This window comes from Lolium perenne, chromosome 6, assembly GCF_019359855.2.
Source record: "Lolium perenne isolate Kyuss_39 chromosome 6, Kyuss_2.0, whole genome shotgun sequence".
Lineage (NCBI taxonomy): Eukaryota > Viridiplantae > Streptophyta > Magnoliopsida > Poales > Poaceae > Lolium > Lolium perenne.
Genome location: NC_067249.2, coordinates 486502 through 512105, shown reverse-complemented (window position 1 = coordinate 512105; position 25604 = coordinate 486502). Strand labels below are relative to the sequence as shown.

Here is a 25604-nt window from a genome sequence, read left to right as displayed (position 1 = left end):
AGTTTGTGGTAGCCCTGCTCATGGGGGCTGGTGTCCCCAGACGGGGGCTCCTAGGGTATGGACTCCGGGAGTTGAGACGAATGCCTACGAGGTGGTTCCTCATCGATCATGCTTACTCTTCGAGCCTTCATGAGCTTTGATGGCCTCATAGATGGAGATGGTTGGTGTAGACTCCTTCTGAGCCCCCTGCTCAGTGAGCCGAAGAGAGGGTCATTGATGAACTCACGGCTGCCGGAGCATGTAAATCCACCGCGAGAGCCCCCGGGTCCTCCTGGGATGGCCCAGGGATCGCACGCGGTGGTGTGTTTGCCGCCGATGATGAATGGAGAATATGAACCCATCGAGCTGCTTCAATGTGGCACACAAAGCCCCTACCTGGTGTGCCAACTATCGGGGTTTCAATTCCAGGTCGTAAATTTGTAGGTAGGTGGGGGGCTTGTGACCATGATCCGATGGGATAACAACCTCAGACACATGCAAAGTTTATATAAGTTTAGGCCTCGGGAATAGATCGCTGGTAACAATCGTACTTCCTTGTGGTTTATATTAATTGGAGTGTGAGGTGCTCAAGTGTTTTGGTGGGGTGCCGGCTTCCGGTGGGAAGGTGGCTGGTGCTTGTCTCTCTTTTTTGGGTAGAGAACAAGCTATGGTGTATGGTGGATGAAATGTAAAGTGGTGTGCCCGTTTTTCTTGCTTGGCCTCCTCCCCCGTGGTAGGGAGGCCTATTTATACTACTAGATGGTGGTGACGAGGGGTGACCTCGGCAATGCCCATACGTGATGGACTTGGGTTTTGGGGAAGAAGACGACGTAGGAGAACCCAAAAGCAAGAGTGGCACATGACGTACCCAGGTTCACGTGCCCTCGGTGGAGGATCGCTACATCCTGCTAGCAATCCAGTATATGATCATAGTTGTGTTACAAGGGGGCCACCGTAGGCGGAGTTGTATCTGTCTAATCTATCTTCTCTCATCTCATCTCATCTCATAAGGGGTGCCCCTGTCTGGCTTTATATATGCAACAAGGCTAGGGTTGAGGAGCTATCAACAGAAGTTAGAAGAGTCAAGGACGACAACATGATGGCGACCACCACCACCCACCCACCTTAAAACCCTCGTCGCCGGCGATCATCGGAAGTTCTGGTTCTTTTACCATATCTAAGCCGATCAATCTGATCTCCTTTCTCTCCTCTTCAAGGTAACTGGTTTTTTCTCGCCATCCTATGGCCTCTCCTTCCTGGATCTGGAATGTTTCCTACATGTCGGTGCAAGATATGGATAATGGGGTTCGCAACACTAAAGATGGGGAGATCCATTTCTGGTCTACCTCCAACTGGATCACGTTATTGGATGATATGGGTATCCCTATTATTGGCAAATTTATGCAGCAGGACATTGATGTGTTCAAGGTTGGATTAGTCATTGAGTTTTCAGCTTTTCATGCGCTAGTGGATCATTGCATTTCTCTAACATCTGATGATCAGAATGATGTGATCGATCAAGGCCTCTCCAAGGATCTTGCTGCTGTAGATCGTTTAAAGGGTAAGTCAAAAGTGTTGGATCCTACTTCTGCGGAGATCAACCCTAAGGAATTTTCTGTTGCGGATCTAACTCCTCCCTCTAAGATTTGGAAGATTACTTATTCCACACACAAAGATCTTGATCGAGGAAGGATGAAGGCTTATGATGGATCTCTATCTCTTTCTGTTAAGGATGGATGGATATCTCTTTTCGATGCAAAAGGGAAAATTGTGGGATGCAGATACAAGGAATCAAATGACAATTTCTCTGTAGGAGCAAAGTTATCTTTTCCTATCCATGTGGTTCGTATGGGGCAGCTGTTGAGTACCAATGGCAACATCACAAAACAATGCATGGCCCATGCACCTCCTGACACGTAAAATTCCCAATGCACCGATTGGCTCAACTGAGCATCAAGTCTCCCCTCAGATGGATCACTACAGCTTGTCAAAAATACTTGATTATAGCCCAGGTATCAAGGTTGCAAAGTTTTGTTATTCCAAGTTTTGCAGAGAAGTGCATCCATCTGTTAGTTCTAGACATTTCACGTTGGTGGTCTCTTTTGGGCGTGCTTCTTTCAAACTTGATGAAAGTTCAGTGGGCATTGCTCTTGAGGCAGCAACTGGTGGTTTCAGTGGAGATCTTAAAGTTTCTTTGCCCCGAGATAGAGTTTTCTCTTTTTGTGTCTCAAGCAAATCAATTGGTTTTCATCTTTTGAACCTGAGAAGCTTTGCATGCAAACAATTTAAGTGTTTCTTTCACCTTTGGAGTTGGGGTGGTCCAAATTGGCAAAGAGAATTCCAGAATTGGCAATTGGAATGTGAGCAATCTTGGACACTTATAAGCCCTACAAAAAAAAAGAGTACAACTTGGAATGAATGCTTTGAAGCAAGGAATGCCTAAACCTATTTCGAGGACAAGCAAGGTCCCCCCAAGGAAGCTTTCTTTCTTAGAATCTATTGAATACACAGCTTGCAAAGGGTATCAAGATCCAAGTTTCACTCCTGGTGTTGTTTTGCCTCCTACCCATATTACGGCGACTTTGCCTTCTTTGAAGTTTGGATCAGCCAAGCCTTTTGAGTTTATGCCGGAAAAAATGGTAGATCAAAGGAAGAATTTTATTGGTGACCAGGGAGCAAGCTCTTCTAATGCAAATCTCGAGGGAGAAAAGGAAGTTTCTGATGCAGCACGACAAGAAGAGGACCCACATGGGTATATTGCATTGCAAAATTTGGTTGATGACATGGCATTTGATTTTTGGGAGTGCTCACGATGTCTCTCTATGGGACATAACGTCAAGGACTACACGAGAAAACTTCGATGTCGTTTTTATTTCAGATATGGTCATTTTCGGAAAGATTGTTTTGATTGGAAGCAAAGCAAATAAGTTAAATGGGTGCCCAAACAAAATAATACTGTAGTTAATGAACCTCCTGTCGGGGCAGACATAGATTCCCACCTGGAGGCGGTTGTCCAGGAGGAGAGGGCCAATTCGGATTCCACTGATATTGCTAAATGTACCCCAACACCTGTTCTCGATAGTACCCCCCCTGTTTCTCTGCCATCGTCGTCTCTGCTTCCACCTCCATCTAGCCACCCCGCAATGGCGAACTTTGAGGTCGACCCTGCTCCTTGGCTGCCGCATGGCCACCAGATTATTGACGGCCGTCCTACTCGCCTGCCACGGACTTTCTACAGTCCATCGGTTGATCCGCCTCGACGACATGACAGCATCTGCATTGCCGAGCTCATGTCGCCACCACCAGGCCCTCTAATTCCGCATTGGAGGCAGCAGGTATGGAACTTCATCGAAGATCATCTGCAGCGTACCTTAGAGGAAGTCCATCCTTGTCTGTTTGGGCTAGGGTTTTATCGATTGCGCAGTCCTGTGGCTAGAGCTGCGTTGGTGAATCATATCCCTTATCTGATGCAGCAGGGGGTTTTCATTCGCTTTCTTAATCATGATGATAGGGAAAATCACAGAGCTATGCAGGGTTTTCGCACTGGTTGGCTAATGTTTCTTAGTATTCCCTTGGATTTTAGAAACGACTATGACTTAGCCAATGCCATCAGTACTTTTGGGAAGCTATTACATTGGCATCAAGATGATGTTCTGCTTGAGAGAACAATTTGTTATGTGGCTTTCCCTTCTGAAGCTAAGGTCCCCAGGGATGTGGTTTTTAATAAATTTGCCTCTGTTGGAGGAGTCAAAGGATCTTGGTCTGCAGTCTATTTTATCCTCACTGCTGAATTTGCTGATGCCTTGCCTCATGATGAAGATCAGATGCCCCTCAATGGCAACCCACATCCATTGCCAGGATAGCTCATGCCCAATTTGAATAATTTTGTGATTCCACAGTTCCCTGAGATAGGTTGGAATGTACCAGAACAAGTGCAGCCTCATGAGCATGGATTTCAGCAGCCATTGTTTGTTTTAGAGCAAGTTCAAGATCAAGTTATGGAGGTGGAGGTTGAGCTGCAAGAGCAACAACAGGAGGTTTTCCCAGAGCAGCTAGTGGAGCATGAAATTCACCAGTTCAATGAATCTGCTATCATTAACTCCTCAAGTTCAGAAGGCTCTGTTAACATGTTGTCTGCTCCACAGCAGTTGGTCATCAACAGAGTTGAGTTTCAGTTTGATGTGTTGGGCAAGGATCTCATATGTTTTTTGGACGGGTAATTCCCTAATTATAAATATTGTATGCACAGCATTCCTGTTGGTCCTATTCTGCCTAAGGGCATGGTATTGGATAGAATTTATAAGGGATTAGCTCCTACTCTGCTCATGCATACAATCCCTTTTGCAGTTCCAGCACACAAATTTGCTTGGATCACCAACTGTATGCCTCTGGTTCCTGTAACTGAGTTGGCAGGAAGCAATTGTGCGCCTTTGGCTGTTTCTGAACCTACTGCTGGGAAAGTGGTAGCAAGAAGGGGGAAAAAGACTGTTCCATTAAGCTCCAGAGTTACAAGCAGTGCACTTAAAGCTCAGGTGAATATTCAGAAGCATGATTGGAAGAAAAGAACAAGGAGAGGCTCTTTGGATGCTGCTACTTCACTTTTTACTGAAACAGTGGACAGTTCTTCTTGGACTGATAGTTCTGTCAGAAGGTGTACCAGGCACATGGCTAAAACTGATGGGTATAAGTTTGAAAGTATGCCAGAAAAAAGCACAACTAGGAGAAAACCAAAAGCATCAAAACCTGAAGCTGCAGAGGATGAAGAGGTTGCTCCTTTTATCCATGTATCAACATTACAGCACATTGGAAGGCAGCTGGAGATTTCAGAACAAGAGCTGACAAGGGAGAAGCTTATGGCTCCTTTTGAAGATCCCAAGAAAAAGAAGTTACCCAATGAAGATTAAGCTTGTATATCAGGCAGTCAGTATTGCTTTTGTGTCAGTCAGGGGTTTAGCTTTTGAGAGTGAAAGACCTTCCATATTAAGTAATGCTTGTAATGAAAATATTGAATATTTCTATGGTGCTGTTGTCTATTCTGTGTGGCCTGTTATGCATGGTTCACTGTTGCTACTATCTATTTGGTTTCAATGAATAGTTCCTCAAAATTGAAGGTTGATTGGAATGTCAGAGGTTTGAATGATAAAGATAAAAGATTAGCTGTGTATAAAAAAATTGATGAAATTAATTGTGCCATCATATGTTTGCAAGAAACCAAATGTGAAACTTTTGAGCACTCTTTTATCAGGACTTTTTGGCCCAAAAGATTTGACAGATTTGTGTTTGTGCCTTCCATTGGTGCTTCTGGGGGGATTATTGTTCTTTGGAACAGCAAGGTTTTCATGGGTACTTTACTAGAAACCACTCACTCTGCTATCAAAATACAATTTGCTTCTGCTCACACTGCTAAAATTTGGACTTTGGTTACTGTGTATGGCCCTTGTAGAGGAGTTATGAGGGATGAATTTGTTCAATGGTTACATGATTTGGAAATCCCTGTACATGATAACTGGTTACTTCTTGGGGATTTCAATTTTATGAGATCAATTGAAAATAGGAATAAACCAGGGGCTGATATAGCAGATATTTTCCTTTTCAATAATATTATTAGTCACCTGGGTTTATTGGAATTACCCCTAAAAGGCAGACGTTTTACATGGTCTAACATGCAAGCTACACCACTGTTGGAACAATTAGACTGGTCTTTCACCACATGTGAATGGACTTTAAGATTCCCCAATACAATGGTTTTCCCTTTGTCTAAATCTACCTCTGATCATACTCCATGTGTGGTGTCTATATCTACTTCTATTCCAAAGGCAAAAATATTTCGATTTGAGAATATTTGGTTGGATCAACCAGGATTTATGGAAGTGGTGAGGAAGGCCTGGGAGCTGCCAACAAATAAAAGGAATGTTGCTTCAGTTCTGGCTGCTAAATTCAAAAACCTTAGATATGCTCTAAAGAAATGGGGAAAGAATCTGTCTCATTTAAAATTGCTTATTGAACAGTGCAATAAAGTCATTTTGTTCTTTGATAATTTGGAGCATTCCAGGGATTTGAGCAGAGAGGAATTTAATTTCAGGAATATTGTGAAGGTACATCTCAAGAAATTATTGGGTATACAGTCAGCATATTGGAAGAATAGATGCACAATTAGATGGATCAAACTGGGAGGGGAAAATACTAAGTTCTTCCATGCAAAAGCAACTGAACGTTATAGATATAATGTTATATCAGTAATAAAGGATGAACAAGGGAACTCTATGGTGGAGCATAATCAGAAGGCTAATTCTTTTTGGACATGTTATAAAAATAGACTGGGAGTTACAAATGAATCTACAACACAAGCTGACATATCACATCTTATCACTCAAGTGGAGGGCTTGGACATTTTGTCTCAAGAGTTTACTGCGGAAGAAATTGAGGGAGTGGTAAAACATATGAAAACTGATAGAGCTCCAGGGCCTGATGGTTTTAATGGAATGTTTGTTAAGAAATGCTGGCCTATTATAAAGGAAGACTTCATTAATTTTTGCAGAGAATTTCATCAAGGCTAGGCTCCTTTGGAAAGTATCAATAGCTCATATATAACTTTGTTCCAAAGAATTTGTCTCCAGAAATAGTGAATGATTTTAGGCCAATTTCTTTAACAAACACATGTTTGAAGTTTCTGACAAAGTTAGCTGCTAATAGACTCCAGATCCAAATTACAAGATGCATCCATGAAAATTAATATGGGTTTATAAAGGGTAGAACCATCCAAGACTGCTTAGCATGGACTTTTGAATATTTATATCAATGTCACAAATCCAAGAGGAATGTTATTGTGCTAAAGCTAGATTTTGAAAAGGCCTTTGATACAATTGGGCACAAAGCTATCATCAAGATAATGGAGCTTAAGGGTTTTGACCCAATTTTCATTCAATGGGTAGCAGAGATTCTTGCTTCTGGCTCTTCTGCAATTCTGTTGAATGGAGTCCCTGGTAAAACTTTCTTATGCAGAAGAGGAGTCAGGCAGGGAGATCCTTTATCTCCTCTATTGTATGTTCTAGGTGGAGATTTACTACAAAGTTATGTGAATAATGCTTTAAGGGAAGGGAGATTAAAGGCACCAATTCCAAATAGAGGAAGCAATGATTATCCTATAGTACAATATGCAGATGATACTATTATTATGCTACCAGCTGAGGCAGATCAATTGCAAATTTTGAAAGGAGTTCTTGAGGAGTACACAGCTTTTACTGGTCTAAAGGTCAATTATCACAAATCATCACTTATACCAATTAATATTTCTCAAGTGGAAGCTGAGACACTTTCAACACAAATACAGTGCAACATTGCCTCTATGCCTTTTCCATATCTTGGTATTCCTATGGGCACAACTAAACCAACAATAAGAGATCTTTCTCCACTCACTGATCGAATTGAAAGAAGGCTCACTGCCTCAGCATCTTTCTTATCCTATGGGGACATATTAATCTTGGTCAACTCGGTCTTGTCTTCAATGCCTATTCACTTTCTTAGTACACTTGATATACCAGATGGAGTGATTGATGTCATTGATAGATCCAGAATGAATTGCTTGTGGAGGAAAAGGAAAGATGATGATAAAGTGCATTCTTTAGCCTCTTGGGATATGATAAGTAAGCCAAAGAATAAGAGAGGATTAGGTATCATCAATCTGAAGATTCAAAATAAGTGCCTTATGCTGAAGCAGTTACATAAATTCTATAATAATGTGGATCTACCTTGGGTCAAGTTAATTAGGAATTCATATTACTATAAAGAAGTGCCACATGCAGTCACTATTTGTGGATCCTTTTGGTGGAGAAATATTATGAAACTTTTTGATATATATAGACAAGTGACACATTGCAAGCTTGGGAATGGAGAGACAATTCTTTTTTGGTCAGATAATTGGAAGGATCTGGTAATTGATGAAAGATTCCCAAGACTTTTCTCTTTTGCCAAAGACAAACTTATCTCGGTTAAAGAAGCCTTACAAATTACTGATCCTGCACAAGCTTTCCATCTTCCTATATCAAATGAAGCTGCTACAGAGCTGAGAACACTTCAGGATATGCTAAGAGGGGTAGTCACATCGGATGATACTGATCAATGGCTTATTACAAGTAACAAGTCTGGACATTTTGTTCCAAGCCAAATATATAGATTGAGCTTTTAGCATATTACTTCTCATTTTCCCTCGCAATGGATATGGAAGAGTAAGTGTACTTCCAAACACAAGTTTTTTGCCTGGCTAATATTGCATGATCATATCAATACAAAGGATATGCTCAGGAGACGGCATTGGCATGTAACCTCGAACCATAGTTGTGTTTTATGTTGTAATGATGCTCTGGAAGATTGGTCCCACTTATTCTTTGAATGTACTTTTAGTGTCAGAGTGTGGATATATTTGCAAGTCAATTGGACACAAGGATCTGGGCCAGAGATGCTAAAGAACACTAAAAGAAGATTCAAGGGGCCCTGTTTTGTTGAGATAATTATTTTGGCATGCTGGAATATATGGAAGCAGAGGAATAACAAGATTTTTAAAAATATACAGCCAACATTCAGAAATTGGAAAGCTGGTTTCCTTTCAGATGTTACCCTGCTTAAGCATAGGGTAAAAGAGAGTACTGTACCCATTTTGTCATCATGGATTGAAAACTTGTTGTAATTAGTAGTTTAGGTTTCTAGCTTAGTCTTTTTGTAAATATTGTACATACTTTCTTTGTTTAATGAGAAATAAAAGGCTGTGGGGGGCTCCCCTGCAGTAGTTAGCTTCAAAAAAAAAACAAGGCTAGGGTTTACAAGGGTTAATCTAGAGTCTTCTTTCTTGTACTCCAAGTTGTTATGATGTGCGGGTCCAGCTTGTCGAGTCATCATGCTGGGCCATCTCCATAATGGGCCGAACCAGGTATAGTAATAGTGGGTACCCGAAAGGTTATACCCACGACAGTAGCCCCCGAGGCTCCACTCGAGTCGCAGACTCATGTTGAGTCTCCAAACCTTTATTCATTCATCTGCAACATGAACCCGAAGTTTTGTTCGAGTAAAGAATTCATTAACTTGATAGATATTTTTGTCATGGGAATATTGGTACAACGAGTCTGGTGCATCCGACGGATCAGGAATCAGTTAATTGCTCCTGGGCAAAAACATCGTGAACCAACTCAAACTCAAGTCCCTGGACTGGAATCTGGCATATGTTGGCGTAATTCAGCTTGGGCTGTGGAGGTCTTATCGTGTTCTGAATTCCAGTTTCGTATTTCAGGTACCCAACGCATCCGTCGGGATTTTTCATCATATCGTGGATATGGAAATTTTCTAGTAGAGCGTAGCTTGTGCGAATGCCAGGCCCACTGGATGGATCCCGGGGTCTTATATTCATTTTATGAACACGGCATTCAGACATGTTATCGCAGTGGATGCGGTCTGAGAATTCAAAGTTTATATCAACTGCCTTGTTTGGCTGAGGCAATAGTTGAAGTTGTCGGGTCCTTGCTTGTCTGATGTTGGCCTTTTCATCGGGTGCGCGATCCGCGCTCCCTCTCGATGGGAGTAGCCCCCAAGGCTATGTTCGGGTGCTTGCAACCGATCATGGGCTCGAAGTTATTTCTTCCGTATCTCTTTTGTCAAATTCTTTCTCAAAATTTTCTTTCCATCGGGTGCGCGATCCCTGCTCCCGATGGGAGTAGTCCCCGAGGCTTTGTTTGGGTGCTTGCAACTGATAATAGGCTCGAAGTTATTTCTTTTGTATCTCTTTTGTCGAATTTTTTCTCAAAAAATTCTTTCCATCGGGTGCACGATCAGCGCTCCCGATGGGTGTAGCCCCCGAGTTTATGTTCGGATACTTGTAGCCGTGCATAGACTCAAGTTGTTGTAGTACTCGAGGAAGTACTCGACTCAAACTTTTTGAAGCACTCGAGGAAGTACTCGACTCGAGTCGTGCACCTATGGGCGCGGATAGAAACTATCGACTGCTGCTGGAGGACTAGATGAGTTAGATGTGTGCGGGCCCATTCTTGTTGACTCGTGTTGTAGGACTTGATGAGGAATTTTGATGTAGTAAGCAGAGCTTGTAAGTAGCCAGGAGTCGACACAGTGGACAAGCTGGGATATTCGGGTGCATGACCAGCGCTCCTGATAGGAGTAGCCCCCAAGGATATGACTCGACTCGCGGAGTGTGTCATGGCGAGGAGGGCAGTAGAGGTCCTGGTAGTCGCCAACCTTGTAAACTGCAAAAAATGTGAAGAATTATGAAATGTTTGTCACTTAAGAAGTATTATCTTTGCATCTTATAATATTGTTGGTGGTGATAGGACTCGTCGCGTTGCTACCGTATGCTAAGCCTTTTTGTTAGCCTGACACCTTAGGTCTCTGTGCCTTGCCAACCTGTCAGTTTGGCTGCAACTGGGTCAGAGTTTTCAAGGATTCGACGAGGGTAGTCAGCTACTCGAGTTTTCGCATGTGAGGTGCTAGACGCTCGGAGTCGATGATATGAAGGGTGAATTTGCACGGCGTAGCCCCAGAGTGTCGGGTGCGGCGAAAGTAAATAATAATCGACTCTTGGTAGAGGAACACTTAGCTTTATTGATGGCAGGCCGTGCGGCGCACGCAGTCGATGTGGCGGACGCAGTCGATACGGTGGAGTGGATCGACACGGCGGAGTCTTATGGCGTTTAGCCGGAAGCAGTCGACGCATCCGAGGCGGGCGAATCCCCGAGCATGACGAGTCCGCGATGGCGAGTCCACGACGGCCGAGTCCATGATGGCGAGGCCGCGGCGGGCGAGTCCATGAGCGCGGCGGGTCCACGATGGCGAGTCCATGGCGGGCAGATCCGCGAGCGCGGCGGGTCCACGATGGCGAGTCCGTGGCAGGCGGATCCGTGGCGCGGCGGGTCCATGATGGCGAGTCCGTGGCGGGCGGATCAGCGAGCGCGGCGGGTCCATGATGGCAATTCCGTGGCGGGCAGATATGCGAGCGCGGCGGGTCCACGATGACGAATCCGTGGCAGGCGAGTCCAAGAGCGTGGCGGGTCCACGATGGCGAGTCCGTGGCGGGCGGATCCACGGCGGTCGAGTCTACGATGGTGAGTTGCCTGTTACTAGTCAGCGGGCGACTCGTGCAACTGCGCATGTCCAGCCGTTCGATCTGCCCTCCACGACTTAATTTTTACCAAGTTCCTCGTACATGCAAACAGATACAGAATTAGTCTTCAAGCTAGATCGAAATAGTCGCACCAAGAAGAGAGCAAATGCATAGATGCGCGCTTCCTGGGAGCGTGGATGATTTTGCCAGTGCTAGCTTGTGCAAGTGACAAAACATGTGATCATGAAAATATATCTAAAGAGGCAGGCCATTGTAACCTGACTGAATAATGGTTAGATATCACCTGATTATATTGGAAGAACTCATGACCGGCCGCTCTTACTGATCGATGAGGTGCAACGCTCCATTATTAGTACCCACGATCGATGATTAAGAACATGGTATGGGTCAATTGCAGGTTGCCATGTGAGGGCAAGGGACGAAACCCTAGCCTCCGGGTCGCTCTCGGGCGACTCCGAGGCGACCCCCGCGCCGCCGCCCACCAACCCCTCCCCACCTCGCCAACAGCTCCCGCCGCCGCCGGAGGAGGCCGTCCCGCAGCGGACGGAGGCGGCGGAGAGCACCTCTGGCTCATCTTCCCCAACACATCCAAAAATCCCCCCGAGCTCCCCCACCCCCTCCCCTTCGTCTGCCCATGTGCGCCTCCGGCCCTGCCGTGCTCGTCCTCGGCGCTGCTCCTCCGCCGCGCGGGCGTGCTGCCCCTGCTCTGCCGCGCCGGCCTGTTGCCCGTCCTGCTGGTGCGCGCGGCCACGTCCCGGCGGCGGCGGCGCATCTTCGTCCCTGCGCGTCGCCCTGGTGTTGGGCATGCTGGGAGCCCTCCATCCCCGACGGTTCTGGCCGAGGAGGCCACGGGGTTGGGCCTGCCGGCTGCCCTCCGCCATGGTGAGGCCCTCCGGCGTCTGCTGTGCGCCGCCCTGGCACCGTGCGGGCCTGCTGGGTCGTGGTGCTGCTCTTCCATCCCCGTCGGTTCTGGCCGTGGTGGCTCGGGTCTCCTCGCGTGAGGCCCGCCGCCGGCTCCTGCATTTTCCGGCCACCTCCCAGTTCTTGCCCGGCTGTCCGGCCGTTGATCCCGGCACCTGGCGCGCGGCTCGGCTCTTGGACGGCTGGCGATGTGCCCTTGCGGCGGGCCTCTGGTGGTTGCCCTCCTCCCGGAGGGTCATGTGCTGCCCTTCCGTCCAGGGTGTGGGCCCTCTGCAACTCGACCGCTCCCCCTTCTCCGGTGGCCCGTGTCCACCCCTCGCCGCGGTCTCCTGCAGGGTAGGGGGGGTCGGCCTGCTCCGATGTTTTGGTGTAGCTGCACATCCGGGTGAAAGCCTATGGACGATGACGCCTGCGGGCGCCGTGCTCCTCCGTGGAGGCGTCCTCTTGGCTCTGTGCACCTCCCGACACGCTTGGGACAGCTCTCGCCTCTTGTCGCCCTGCTGACCGCCCGCTAGTATACTTGCGGGATGAGGTTGTTGTCATGGTGGCCCGACAGAGCTGCCTGGACGTCCTGGGGTTGCCTCAGTTTCCGCCACCCTCGACCACGGGGTCGGCACACCGGTGTCATCGCCCCAGTCTCGGCTATCCGACGCCCTTCGACTGTGTTTGGTCTCGGCGGCACATCGCCTTCGACAATGCCGGCGGCACACCGGTGTCGCCGCACGGACTCGGCTATCCGACGCCTTTTGACCGTGTCGGGATGCTTCTTCGCGTGCTTCTGTTGGTTTCCTCGTATTCCACCACCTGCTCCCCTGGTATGCCTGCCTGCGGTGTGTATTTCTTCGGAGATACCCGTCTTGCGGTCAGCTTGAGGTCCTCAAGGTGACGTCTTGTTGTGGCCTTGTCTGGTTCGTGCTTGTGGCGTGACTCTTCCCTGCATTGCCCTTCTACCACGGGGTCGGCACACCGGTGTCGTCGCCCCAGTCTCGGCTATCCGACGCCCTTCGACTGTGCTTGATCTTGGTTCTGCAGGTCTTCGTCGCCGCCCCTTGCTCGCATGCCAAGTCATAGTGACTGTCCTTTGAGGTGCTAGCCTCCCGAGGGAATTCGGTTGGCTTCGGTTGCTAACCTTCCTCTTCCCCTGTGTTCTCTTGTTTCTTTTTTTTCCCGTTATTTAGGTGTCTTCTTCTCCCTTGTACCCTTGTATCTCCTTCTATCTGTTTGTAAGAACATGGGCCTGCCAAGCTACCTTCGTGGAATATAACAAGCGGTGGGATTTTTTTCCCCATCAACCTCGAAAAAAAATTGCAGGTTGCAGCGGATCGATTGTTCCTGGGGAACCCTTGCCGGCCACGCATAGAAACCGCACCACCCGCTGCACAAGTTGCGTGCCTGACTGCTTTTTTTGGCGCCGCTGATTGACTTGGATCGGTCTGCCGTCGCTCCTTTCCGTGAACTGGCTGGATACTCGCGAGAAGTATCAGCCGAGCGTGGCTTTGTTTTCGATACATAGACACATAAAAACCATATGCAACGGATTAGTTTAAATAAAAATAATTGATTGCATAGGGTAATCAATATATGAGAGAGAAGATGAGATTGGATGGGGAAAACCCATTAGCATGCTCGCATCCAATCATGTGTGCATGTTCCCTGGACGCATCTTGCCCACGCGATGGCATGGTTGGTATTGAGCCGCGCCGACTTGATTGACTGATCGTCGCGTCGCTCAGCATTGCTTGACGCATTTATTGCGCCGACCTGGCTTGACACGCAGATCGAGACCCAATGAATCTTTGGACAGCCACGATAACTACGGCGGCTGCCTACTCTGTGAGATTGGATCTGCCTTTTTCTCATTCGCGATCTCGCAGATGATGTTGGTAACGATGATGGATCCCACCCAGATCGTGACTCCAGGGCGTATCCTCACAGTTGGCGTCAATTGACGAGTGGTGACCTTAGCAATGCCTATAGGTGATGGACTTGGGTTTGGGGGAAGAAGACGACGTAGGAGAATCCGGGAGGGAGAGTTAGCACACGACGTACCCAGGTTCACGTCCCCTTGGCGGAAGATCGCTACATCCTGCTAGCAATCCAGTATATGATCATAGTTGTGTTACAAAGGGGCCGCCGTAGGCAGAGTTGTATATGTCTAATCTATCTTCTGTCATCTCATCTCATCTCATAAGGGGTGCCCCTGCCTGGCTTTATATATACAACCAGGCTAGGGTTTACAAGGGTTAATCTAGAGTCTTCTTTCTTGTACTCCAAGTTGTTATGATGTGCGGGTCCAGCTTGTCGAGTTATCGTGCTAGACCATCTCCATAATAGGGTTTACAAGGTATAGTAATAGTGGGTACCCAAAAGGGTATGCCCACGACAGGTGGCCTCATTTATGGAGATGGTGAGGCCATGTCACTCCTTGTACGAGAGTCTAGCAGTCTCAGTATGGTGACCCATGCCTGGTAGTGTGTGGGCGTACTATGGACAGGGCGATGCGCTGATGCAGACGTCGTGATGACGCCTTGGCCCGGGGGTACGCCTCTATGTACCTGGTTGTCAGAGACATGGCAGGTGAGGGCAGCGAAGTCTTCATCTGTCATTTCCCTCATGATGATGCAGGACATCATCACGCCGTCCCATCCGCCAGCTACCCTTTGCGACCCATGCCTAGGTCGCGGAAGAAGGGGAAGGCAGCGAATCCTTCATGTGCTGACTTCGGTAGGAAGTCGGCAGGAGCGGCATATGCCAAGCCACGGTCTCCTGTCGTGACTTCTCTTCTCCTCTAGGTACCCAGTAAGCCAGGAACCCATCAATTAGTTAGCTCAGTTTAGTGTATGGTTGGTTGCATCCAAAACATAAAAGATATTGCTTTTAGAAGAGTAACAACATTTAAGAGAATTTGCAATGCAATAGCTGATCCTTAATCTATTGTTGCAGGCGTGTGGCATTGAGTATTTGATACTGGAAAGCGACAACTTATCAAAGTTATTTCCCGATGTACACATATCCATTGGGAGCTTGACGCTGAACTCACATGTATTCTTTGCAATCTTGACCACCCTTGTTGTCATGCCGACCACTTGGCTCCGTGACCTTACCTGTCTGAGCTACATTTCAGGTCTCTATATATTCACTTGTTGCTTCTATCATGGTCCTGCTTGGTCTATGTTTATTTAGAATATTAACATACATATGAAAAACTAATGGTTTGTGTGTATGCTTGGCATGTAGTGCAGCTATACCCTGGGCCATGTATATGTATCGCACATCATTTCTTGCCATGATGTTTTGTTTGTACTTTGCAGCTGGAGGTGTCATTGCATCAATCCTTCTAGTCATCTGCCTATTCTGGATTGGGGTTGTTGATAATGTCGGCTTTGAGAACAAAGGGTCTACATTAAACCTCCCAGGATTCCCTATTGCAATTGGATTGTACGGTTATTGCTACTCGGGGCATGCGGTGTTCCCAAACATCTATTTTTCTCTCAAGAATCGCAACCAGTTTCCTTCCATTATGTTGACTTGGTAATTTCTTAACTTGGGACTGCAACCTATCCATATTCCGTAATTGTTTTAATAGAAATTCCGCAATCAGATTTGGTTTGTGCTTATTTTCAGCTTTGGGTTTACTACCATTTTGTTTGCTGCCGCTGCTGTGATGGGATACAAAATGTTTGGTGAGTCCACGGAGTCTCAGTTCACACTTAACTTACCACGGAATCTGGTGGTTTCCAAGATTGCCATTTGGGCTACGGTAATTGCTCTTGTCTATACTATTTGAGATGCCCAATTTTCTATACCGAGCACATTAGATAGGAGTTGCCTTCATTCTCAGTCATGGTGACTTGGCTCTTGACTTCTGTTGAAGGTGGCAAATCCAATAACCAAATATGCGTTAGACATAACCCCTTTGGCTATGAGTTTGGAAGAGTTGCTGCCGCAAAGTCAGCAGAAGTACTCGAACATAATCATCCTTAGATCAGCCCTAGTGATCTCAACTCTCGTCGTTGCTCTGCTGGTTCCCTTCTTTGGTTAGTTCATTTTCGTTGGTCTGAATACATCATTAACTGCACATTGGACAGTAGTAGCACAAGATTCAGTCATCCTCTAACCTTTATTATATATATATATATATATATATATGTTTTACAGCACTTGTGATGGCTCTGATTGGTTCTTTACTCTGCATGCTTGTGGTAAGTTTTCTCTTATTATAACATCAGCTGTTGAGTTCTTGGTGAGTGATTTGTTAGAGGCTAAAATATTGTCTGATTTCAGACCTACATTCTACCTTGTGCCTGCTTTTTGGCTATCCTTAAGAAAAAAGTGACTTGGTATCAGGTACGCAAACATTTCGAGTGATACATTTGTATATAATTATGTTATATGCAGGCAGAACAGAGAAGGTCATGAATTCATATTTTCATGACATTGTCAATTAAATTAATGTAAATTTAGGAGAGATGTACTCCCTCCATGTGAAAATATAGTGCACATTAGTTTCTTCCTAATTCAAGCTTTGTAAACTATGACCAAGTTTATAAAAAAAATATCAACATCTATGATACCAAATCAATATCATTATATACATCCTGGAATATTTTTTTCCATATTGTATTTGTTTGATTTGTAGATGTTGATATTTTTTCCTACGAACTTGGTCAAACTTTACATTTTGATATATTTTGATATGGAGGTAGTTTATGTGATGAGATTATACTGAGACAGGCAGGGCATAACTAAAAAAACTATTTTACAGGCTGCGATCTGCTCATTCATCATTGTCGTAGGGGTTACCTGCGCTTGTGTGGGGACATACTCATCCATCTCCGGAATTATCCAGAACTACAACACATGACTATTCATAATTCCTCCCCAAAATACATATAATATAGAAGATTGCTTGCTCAACCACATTATTATATGTATAATTAAGCATATCTATGAGCAGAGCATATAAATTTTGCCCAACAATAAAGTCAAACCCATCGATATGTGATGTAGAATTAAATTTGTATTCTTATTTACTTTGTGGCAACTCGATGCATGTCTGATAAGATTGTATGTTGATGGATTTTTTTTAATCAAATTCTTGGTTTTGCTTGCTATTTCTCAGTTGCTTGAAACTTCCATAAATTTGTCTCGAGAGAGTGAAATTTTAGCTACATGTATCTGGAATTTTTAGTCTATAGATCATACTTAGGTTATGAAATGTGTATGATGAAGGTTGGATGTTGATTGTAAAGACTAACATGTAAATGCACATACAGATGTAAACAAAAGGACAATGCATACCCAAATATAAAAAATAGATAATGCATGTGCATACTGTGCGCACACATATGTGGCTTGATCTGACGGTCTAAAGCCGTGGCAGGAGTTGGGAAAGAAAATGAGGAAAGTAGGGTGCACACGTCTAAGTGTAAAATTAAGAACAAAACATGTGCAACGCTGCAAGTATAGAAAACATACGTTAATCATGGGAATGACCATACATGGCTTGATCATACTATCAAAAGCTCATCCTTTACTATTTGAAGTGGTGTAAGCAAGAATTGGAAGCTAAGGGAGCTTGCACATGTGCAATTTCAAACCAAAACCTAGAACTTTCACGTGGCTAGGAGCGAGGATACCCAAGTAACAACATGTGGTTTATTCCTTGCCAACAAAGGAGTTGCATGTTTAATTAGGTATGTCTCCCTCCTTTGAGCGGTGGCCGTGAAGTGTCATGCTCGAGAAAAGACAAGGAATAGCAATGACAATCGGTAGGATTAAAGCAAGTGGGAATGTGTGAGGAAATAATAGGGTTTGGGTCATTAGGTGGTGAGGGTGTACGGTGGCTGATGTGCAAATCAATAATGGAACCAATTCTCAGGGGAACTATGTCCCAACATGGGTGACCGTTGTGTAACGGGTACTTATTTTTAATGGTTGACAATTTTGTTCGGTCTTGTGCATCTTTTTTTTGTAAAGCAAAAAAATTATCTGGTAATAACTTAAGGCAAATGAATTGGGGGGGGGGGGGGGGAGGTTTTATAACGGACAAAGCACACACAAATAAAAAAACCTAGCATGTACGCATCTTGATCCAACAGTCAAAAGCTCCTTTTGTTACAGTTTTAAGTGTTGTATGCAACAATGGAAAGTAAAGGGTGTCCTGCAAATATGAAGTTTCAAATTAAAACTTAGAACCTTTGTCTAGGATTTGAAAGAGGAAGCGATATTCGTAGGATAATGAGGGAATGATATGTGCCTTCAAGGTTCCCAACGACGTGTCGTGCGATGAATAGAAGTGGAAGATAAATGATATAGTGAGGACTATGTTAATCAAGAATTGGATGGGGAAGTGAGCAGGTGGGACGATGGGCGGGAAGGAGAATGGCCTATGCTCATTTTAAAATTGTCGCCACATGTCTAATTTATGTCTCGACATGTCTGACTGTCCGGTAGCATATATATGTGAAGGTGGATTCTTTTGTTCGTTCTTTTCTCTTTGGCTAAAGGACATATAAACAACCTTTGTGATAAAATTTCTGGGCATTACATATAAATAGATATATACTAGATCTAGGTCTAGTAAGCTAGCCTTGTGTAGTGATTAGCTAGCTACATGTATATTCATGGATTCAACTGTATGAAGGTAGATTAATCTGAGATGCACTTTAGGTCTAGGGCAAGGAGCCGGGCTCCGGCAAGGATGAGTTGTGGATCTCAGTCATTGTTGGGCCTCGAAACGTATTTGCGGAGCCAGATCTGATAGTGCCCGATGGTGATCTTGACGATCCTTGTTGAGCACCAGCCTGATGAACGCCTCGTTCTTGAAGATGATTTGGCCGTACTTGGGCACGTTGCCACATGAAGTCTTCTCTGTGAGCACCCTCACCACACAGTCACCCCACTTTCTGCATGCCGATTATAAATATACTAGTCATTAACCCGTGCGACCTGCACGGGCTAGCTACATTGTGAGTACATAATTTTTTCCATTGTTTGGAATGCAAATAGAATCTATAAATATATTTTTAAATATTACAATTTAGAACATCTAATAATCACAGCCTAATTTAGGGCGCTAAAATAAATATTATTTATTGAGTAGAATATTGTAATTGTGCTCTGCAACGGATACAAACTTATTTTGTGATGTTTCAGTTGTGTTAATGGCTGCATCCTTGATTTATGTGCATCGTTTATGTGTCCTACATCTGGTGCTTCAGATAAATTTCAGTATGTAACACCATTGGGTACACAAATTATTTGCTTATCTAAAATGTCATTCTTATGCTTAAAAATGAGGAGGAAAAGAACTGAAGGTGAAGTATCAAGTCGGTGATCTCATTACCCGCTTCACCATACTTATGACAGGAAAGAGGAAAATTAATCTGCAACAAAGATGAACCGACCAGGAAAAATAAAAATACATATTAAAAAAGTTTAGAAAATATAATAATGAAAAATGGCAGGAGAATACACTGTTAGCTATCTCACAGAAGTTCATTAACATTCTGAAAGGGCAATCATGTATCGTCAGAAGAAAAGAAAACGAAAACCTCAATTGTTACTTTAGTTAAATGTGTGAAAACAGAAGAGATTGGAAGTGTTCATTTTCGGAATATCAGATAAACCAATTAAGTTTCTAGAAAGCTAAGGAAGTAAGAGTGCATGTTATACGAAACAGACTACACGTGGTACTATTTAGAGCATCGACACTGGACTTATTGGCTATTCAGCTAAACGGAAACAATTAACAGAAAAAGGAAGAAGGAAAACCTATCATCTAATTTCATCTGGGCCGAGAAAGATGCAAAATCTGTAACATGATAATAAGGAGGACATACCCAATAAAACGAATAGTACATATAGCCGCATAGATGAAATAGTAGCAATCTTTTATTATAGAAGGCATTGTAATCACAGCAGCAGAATTATAATTAAACTGCTTTCTATGCAAAACAAAGCATGAGGGAATACATGCGTATAATTAGTACGTGATGGCTGGGTGAGTAGCGACAAAAAGATCAACCTGATCCAAAGAGTATCACCTACAGTGCACAATGGCCACTAATCGACGCAAGGCACTACAGCCTTTTGGAGACTCTAAGACGATCGGCGAAGTTGATTGGATCATGTACACCATCAATTGAACTTTCAGCTTGAAACCATCATGGAGCATGAAGTTGCGGCGCCGGGGATGAGGAATAAATCCGATCGGAGTCACGCAACGACACACCTATTATGTGAGGCAATCGGCAAGAGGTTGATTGGATCATGTACGACGTCGATTGAACTTTCAGCGGCGCCGAGGATGAGAAAATATCCGCTTGGAGTCAGGCAATGATACACCATGAGCCCATGAGGAGGAAGATCAGCGGGGTCAACTCCTTGTCCTCAAATCGGGGAAGACGACGCTAGGACTTATTTTTACTACCTCCTTTACCTTTTTGAGGGAGACATGCAAAGGCAGATCGGCAGGGTCTCCTTGTGGATTGTGGCCAAATCAGATGCACACCATGGTACTTTCGTGTGTAGTTTTTTTTCTTTTTGAGGGAAATAATGGCAAGAGACTATGGAGAGGACAACTTGTTTACGTGGGGTGGAGCAAATCCGGTATATGATTTACTACTAAACGGCTGCTGGCAAGTTATATACTTCCTCTGTCCTGGTTTATAGGTCTTGCGCGAGTCCCTAGGTTGTAAATTTAACCAACATAATATAAAATATATATTACAAAACATATACAATTAGAAAGTTCAAAGGCTCTACTTTCCAATACTATAGTTTTTGTGATGTCCAATTTATATTGTGTTGGTTGAATTAACGATCTAGGAATACGCGTAAGTCCTGTAAACCGGGATGGAGGTAGTACATTAATCAGATTGATAGAAATTTATTTAATCATGGTAGTTACAACTTAATCCCACCATATCGATTAGTTAAGCCCGTGCCAGCAGAAAAAAAATAGTTGAACCGGACATACATGATCTGAATGAGACCTGTATATGTTGGACTTTAAATTTTCATTGAGCATTGCCATGTTTAAACCGACCTTATATAGGATAAATACTATGTCCAGGCACGTCCCAGCTATCTGTGACGTGACAACAGAAAATAAACGTGCCTAGCTGACTTACGTTACATTATAAATCACGATTCTTTTTGAGTAATCCTAGCCATATATTTTTAGATCTAATTGTCTTAATTATTCTAATGATGTGGATTAATGTGGAGCCTCATACGGTGCCTCCAATTAGTAAATATAAGATAAGAAGTACAACCCAGTGATTGGTACTAGTATATGAGACGTGGATGTAACTACACCAATATAGATCGCAACACATATATATGGACTTAGGATGATGTACTTACTACCTGAAGTATTTGAAGATCTCTTCGCAGTCGATGGGCATGACCTTGGAGAAGTTGATGAACATGGAGCGGAAGTCCTCATGCATGCCCATCAGCCCGGGCTATTGCCTCCTGAGCAGCACGTGCAGACGGTCATCGAAGATCAGCTTGCCGATGCCGTCGACCACCCCCCTCATGACAAGGTCCTGCTAGAATGTGAAGAAGCGTGGGTTGACGTTGTCATCCTGGCAGAGCGTGGAAATGGGCGGGATGGCGGGGAGCATGGGCTCCTGGTGGCGAAGGCAGTTGAGGATGCCGTTAGCTTCGGCGGCGCCGGTGACGACGGTGGCGGGGCTGATGCTGGGCATCGAGTATATGGAGTACCCATTACCAGATGAAGGCAACATTGTCCACAGAGTCGGCCGAATGGGCCCCATCAGTCCAGGCCTTTCTGGATGATCAGGATGGGCCATGCCAACAAGGGGAGCCCATATTCCACAAGAACCTGCTCAACCTGGAGCGCTAGACCAGATCGGGTCACGGGCTCACGGCACGCTGAAATGGCTAGATCGTGGCTATAACAGGGTGCTATATCATGGCCACGCTGGGACACACGATCCCATTGTAACTGACTCATATCATTACACGCATTAACAAGGGACTTGTAACTCCCATCGGGCCATATCATATAAGGCAGACGAAGAAGACCCCCATAGAACACACATTCTCACCGCATACACATACCCATACTCTGAGCACACTTCTTCATAGATCATTCAAAAACCACCACCAAACAGGAGTAGGGTTGTTACCCTTGTTCATCCGGGGGCCTGAACCTATATACATCGATGGAGAGTGGATTTGGTGTTCAGATGGGTACGTGCGCACCCCCTAACTGCCATTGGATTAATGTTGAGATTCGTTTACTGGCTGACGGCAACCGCACGGCGTAAGTACCTCTATCTCTCTGAGAAAACGCTACTAAAAGCTGCCCCACCACGTGCATCTCTTATTCCGCTTGTCCCCATCGTCTAGCATAATTGCGGCAATAATTGCACCAGCACCCGGGCGTCCAAGCCAGCCGGCAATAATTCCCCAAATCATCTTCCTCCCCAGACGCGGCAGACGGCATGGGCGCTGCAGCTCCGTCTACCACGCGGTGGACGGGAGCGGGTGGAGGTCCCTCGATGAGTGCCCAGCAGTGGCCACCCTTGACGCCAGACCGATGGCAGCGGCTTCCCCCGGCGTGTTCCCGGCGGCGGAGGACTTCTCCCCATGCGTGTGTCGGCAGCGGCGGGCTCCCTCGACGCCAGACCGACGGTGGCGGGCTCCCCTGGAGCGTTCCCGGCGGCGGAGGACTTCTCCCCATGCGTGTGTCGGCAGCGGCGGGCTCCCTCGACGCCAGCCCGATGGTGGCGGGCTCCCCCGGCGCATTCCTGGCGGCGACGGTCCTGATCCTGCGGCGCGCGGCCTTTCTGCCGGCGTCGACGGCGGAGCTGAGACGCGCGTCCCCGAGCCTGCCCTTCGTGGCGGCGAGCGCGGTGAAGAGCTCGTGGTAGTAGGCGGCGAGGAGGCCGTGGGACCAGGCCACGAATATCACCGGACACGGCGGCGCTTGCGGGCGAGGCTTTTCCTTGCTCCTCCACCTCGGCGCTCCATTTGCGAGAACGCCTCCATCCGTCCTCTTCCGCTTCGCCCCCTAGCAGATGGATTCCTCGCTTCGCGGCCTCCATGTGCGCGTCGGCGGCGGCCTCGACGCCTCCTCCACGCGCGGACGCCGCCTTGTGCTCTTCAGCGGCAACTTCAACGCCTCCTCCTCGCGCGGACGCCTCCTTGCGCTCGTCTCTGGAAGCCTCGACGCATCCTCCTGGCACGGCACTCGTAGGCGTCGGCCTCGACGGCAGCAGGCTCCCCGTTGTGCACCCGGCGGCAGCAGTCACCCCTCGTGCCTCTCCGGTACGGCAGTGCTCGCCCGTGGTGGTCTGAGAGCGGATCGTGCGGTTGGTCTGAGAGCGGAAGGAATCAGCGGCGGCGGATCACAGCGAGGCATCTGTTACTTCGCGAGGAGGGAGACGCGCCTACCGCGGCACCCAGGTCAACGACGCCAGTTGGATCCGCTGCCGCACCTCAGGTGGCTCAACGGCGAGGTCGCCGGACCTCGACGAGGCGGCGGGGCCATGGGGATGGTGCGGGCGTGCAGCCTGGGAACCTCGCCGATTGCTTCTCCTCCATCGGTGTGGGGAGATGAGGTGGGTGGGTGGACAACGAAGGGGATGAGAACGAGTGGATAGTAGGGAGGTGGGTGCGTGCGGGTCGGCAAAGTAAGATTCTGAACAAACCGAGTACCAACGGCGTTAGACACGCGTCGGCAGGTGTGTGCGTGCGTACGTACCCACCTGAACACCAGCGTTCATTCGTACATCGATGTGTCCCTTATGTGCTACCTGTCGGATCTTGGCCTCGTACTACCCTACAAATTTGTTGCTGGGAAAAAACCCCGATAGTTGGCACACCATGTATAGGCCTTGTGCATCAATCTAGGAGCAATCTCGATGGGTTCATCAAGCATCATTGCCAGTGGCTGCAGCGCCACTCGGGGTCCGACCTTTCGGTCAGGCCTCTTCAGCAGCGTGGCTGCATCGGGCCAGGCCTTTTGATTTGGGATCTTGGAACTCCTCGTCGATCAATTCGGCGTGTTGCACCTCCATGACCTGGTACTCGACCAGTTGATAGAGGCTTCGCCATTGTCACCCTTCATCCCATCCAAGTTCTAGGACATGGCAAACGCCAATAGGGGTGGCGTCCACCTTCGGCTTGACCTAGCCGCAGTCCCCAGGGATGCGGATCAGGTCAAGTCCGACTAGCAACTCGTGCATGGGTCCTGATCCGCCAGGCGCTGAGCTGCCAGGTTCCGTCACCACATCCACAACTTCAGCGCGGACGACTCCAACATCGAGTTAGCGTATAGCCACTCCTGCGAAGTGTTCATGGCAGGGAGCACCATCATCGGCGACAAAAACAATCTTGTGGGTCCGCAGACAGCCAAACAACTAGCGCAAGCCCACCGTGACCTCTAGGCTGAGGCAGCTAAGGTCACCGCTGATAAGGAGGTGCCAGAACAACAGTAGCAGCTATTCATGATAAGGCTACGCGCGTCAGTGCGTGAAAAGCATGGCGTCCCAATCTACTCGATGCCCCTGGGCAATCTCATTGCCACCTTCACCATCGTTCATAGCACTGGCCTGGAGGAAAACCGGCCAGGCTTCTAGGCGATCCGGCAGGTCTAAGTGCTCATGTACGACACATCGCGGTAGATCCCCACCCTCTAGGCATGCTCGCAAGCCACGGCGAGCCGATCCACTTGGCCATCATCGAGGTCGTGTAGCAGGCTTTCGGCGAGGGAACCAATGACACCCTGTTGGAAATATGCCCTAGAGGCAATAATAAAGTTGTCATTATTCTATTTTCATGTTTATGATTAAGTTCCTGAATTTGAGATTCAGAGGAAAACCTAATTGCATGTGTGGAATAATAAAGGCCAAACAGATCCCTAGTCAGGCCTCTAGACTAGCTCATGTATTGTTGATGGTGTTGTTTTCCTGATCATGTGCATTGTTAATGAAACAAGGATGCCGGCAATAATGGGAGCCCTCCTTGAATTTCTTGATGAAATCGTTGCTCTGGGTTGACCTTGAAGAACATGCGTAGAAGGCTTAATGATGTCTCCAACCTAAAAAGGTTAGAGTAGGGTAAGTGATCCCAAAATGTATGGCATTTTGACCAGAGAATAGGTCACATTACGGGGGCGATCTCCCAAATAATATCTTCTCTGACCTGAAAAGGTCATGTCTACTTGTCGTAGTCCAGAGCTAGCTTCGTATGACCTGATGAGGTCATATTCTGATCTCCGACCTGAAAAGGTCATCATAGGGGATAGAGACTTCCCAAATCATTGAAAACCTGACCTTGGGAGGTCACACCATTGAAGGAAATATCTCCAACAATGTCTTGTACTCCGACCTGAATCCGAACCTTCACAGTTGTATCTTCCGTAAGGTACGTGAGAACCCTTTAAGGTGCATGCAGATGTGAAGTCATTCGGGGAAGTCCCAGAGCGTGGCGAGTGACGGCTGACGCTGTCTGGAGCATGGCAAGTCCCGGAGACTGGCCGCTGACGATGTCTGGAGCGTGCCAAGTTCCCGAGCATGGCGAGTGGTGAGCCCGGGAGAATGGC

The 25604-nt window shown here is 46.5% G+C and overlaps 1 protein-coding gene across 1 annotated transcript in view; it reads left to right on the top strand.

The window, feature by feature from the left end:
* The window catches only part of LOC127309068 (amino acid transporter AVT1C), a 34203-nt gene extending 17070 nt beyond the window's left edge, over nt 1–17133 (top strand). The window contains exons 5-11 of the mRNA XM_051340051.2: nt 14963–15143; nt 15331–15550; nt 15644–15779; nt 15894–16056; nt 16178–16221; nt 16304–16366; nt 16785–17133. Of these exons, the coding sequence (XP_051196011.1) occupies nt 14963–15143; nt 15331–15550; nt 15644–15779; nt 15894–16056; nt 16178–16221; nt 16304–16366; nt 16785–16883 (906 nt within the window). The 3' untranslated portion in view covers nt 16884–17133. The remainder of the gene's footprint in view (nt 1–14962; nt 15144–15330; nt 15551–15643; nt 15780–15893; nt 16057–16177; nt 16222–16303; nt 16367–16784) is intronic.
* Nucleotides 17134–25604: the final 8471 nt, after the last annotated feature.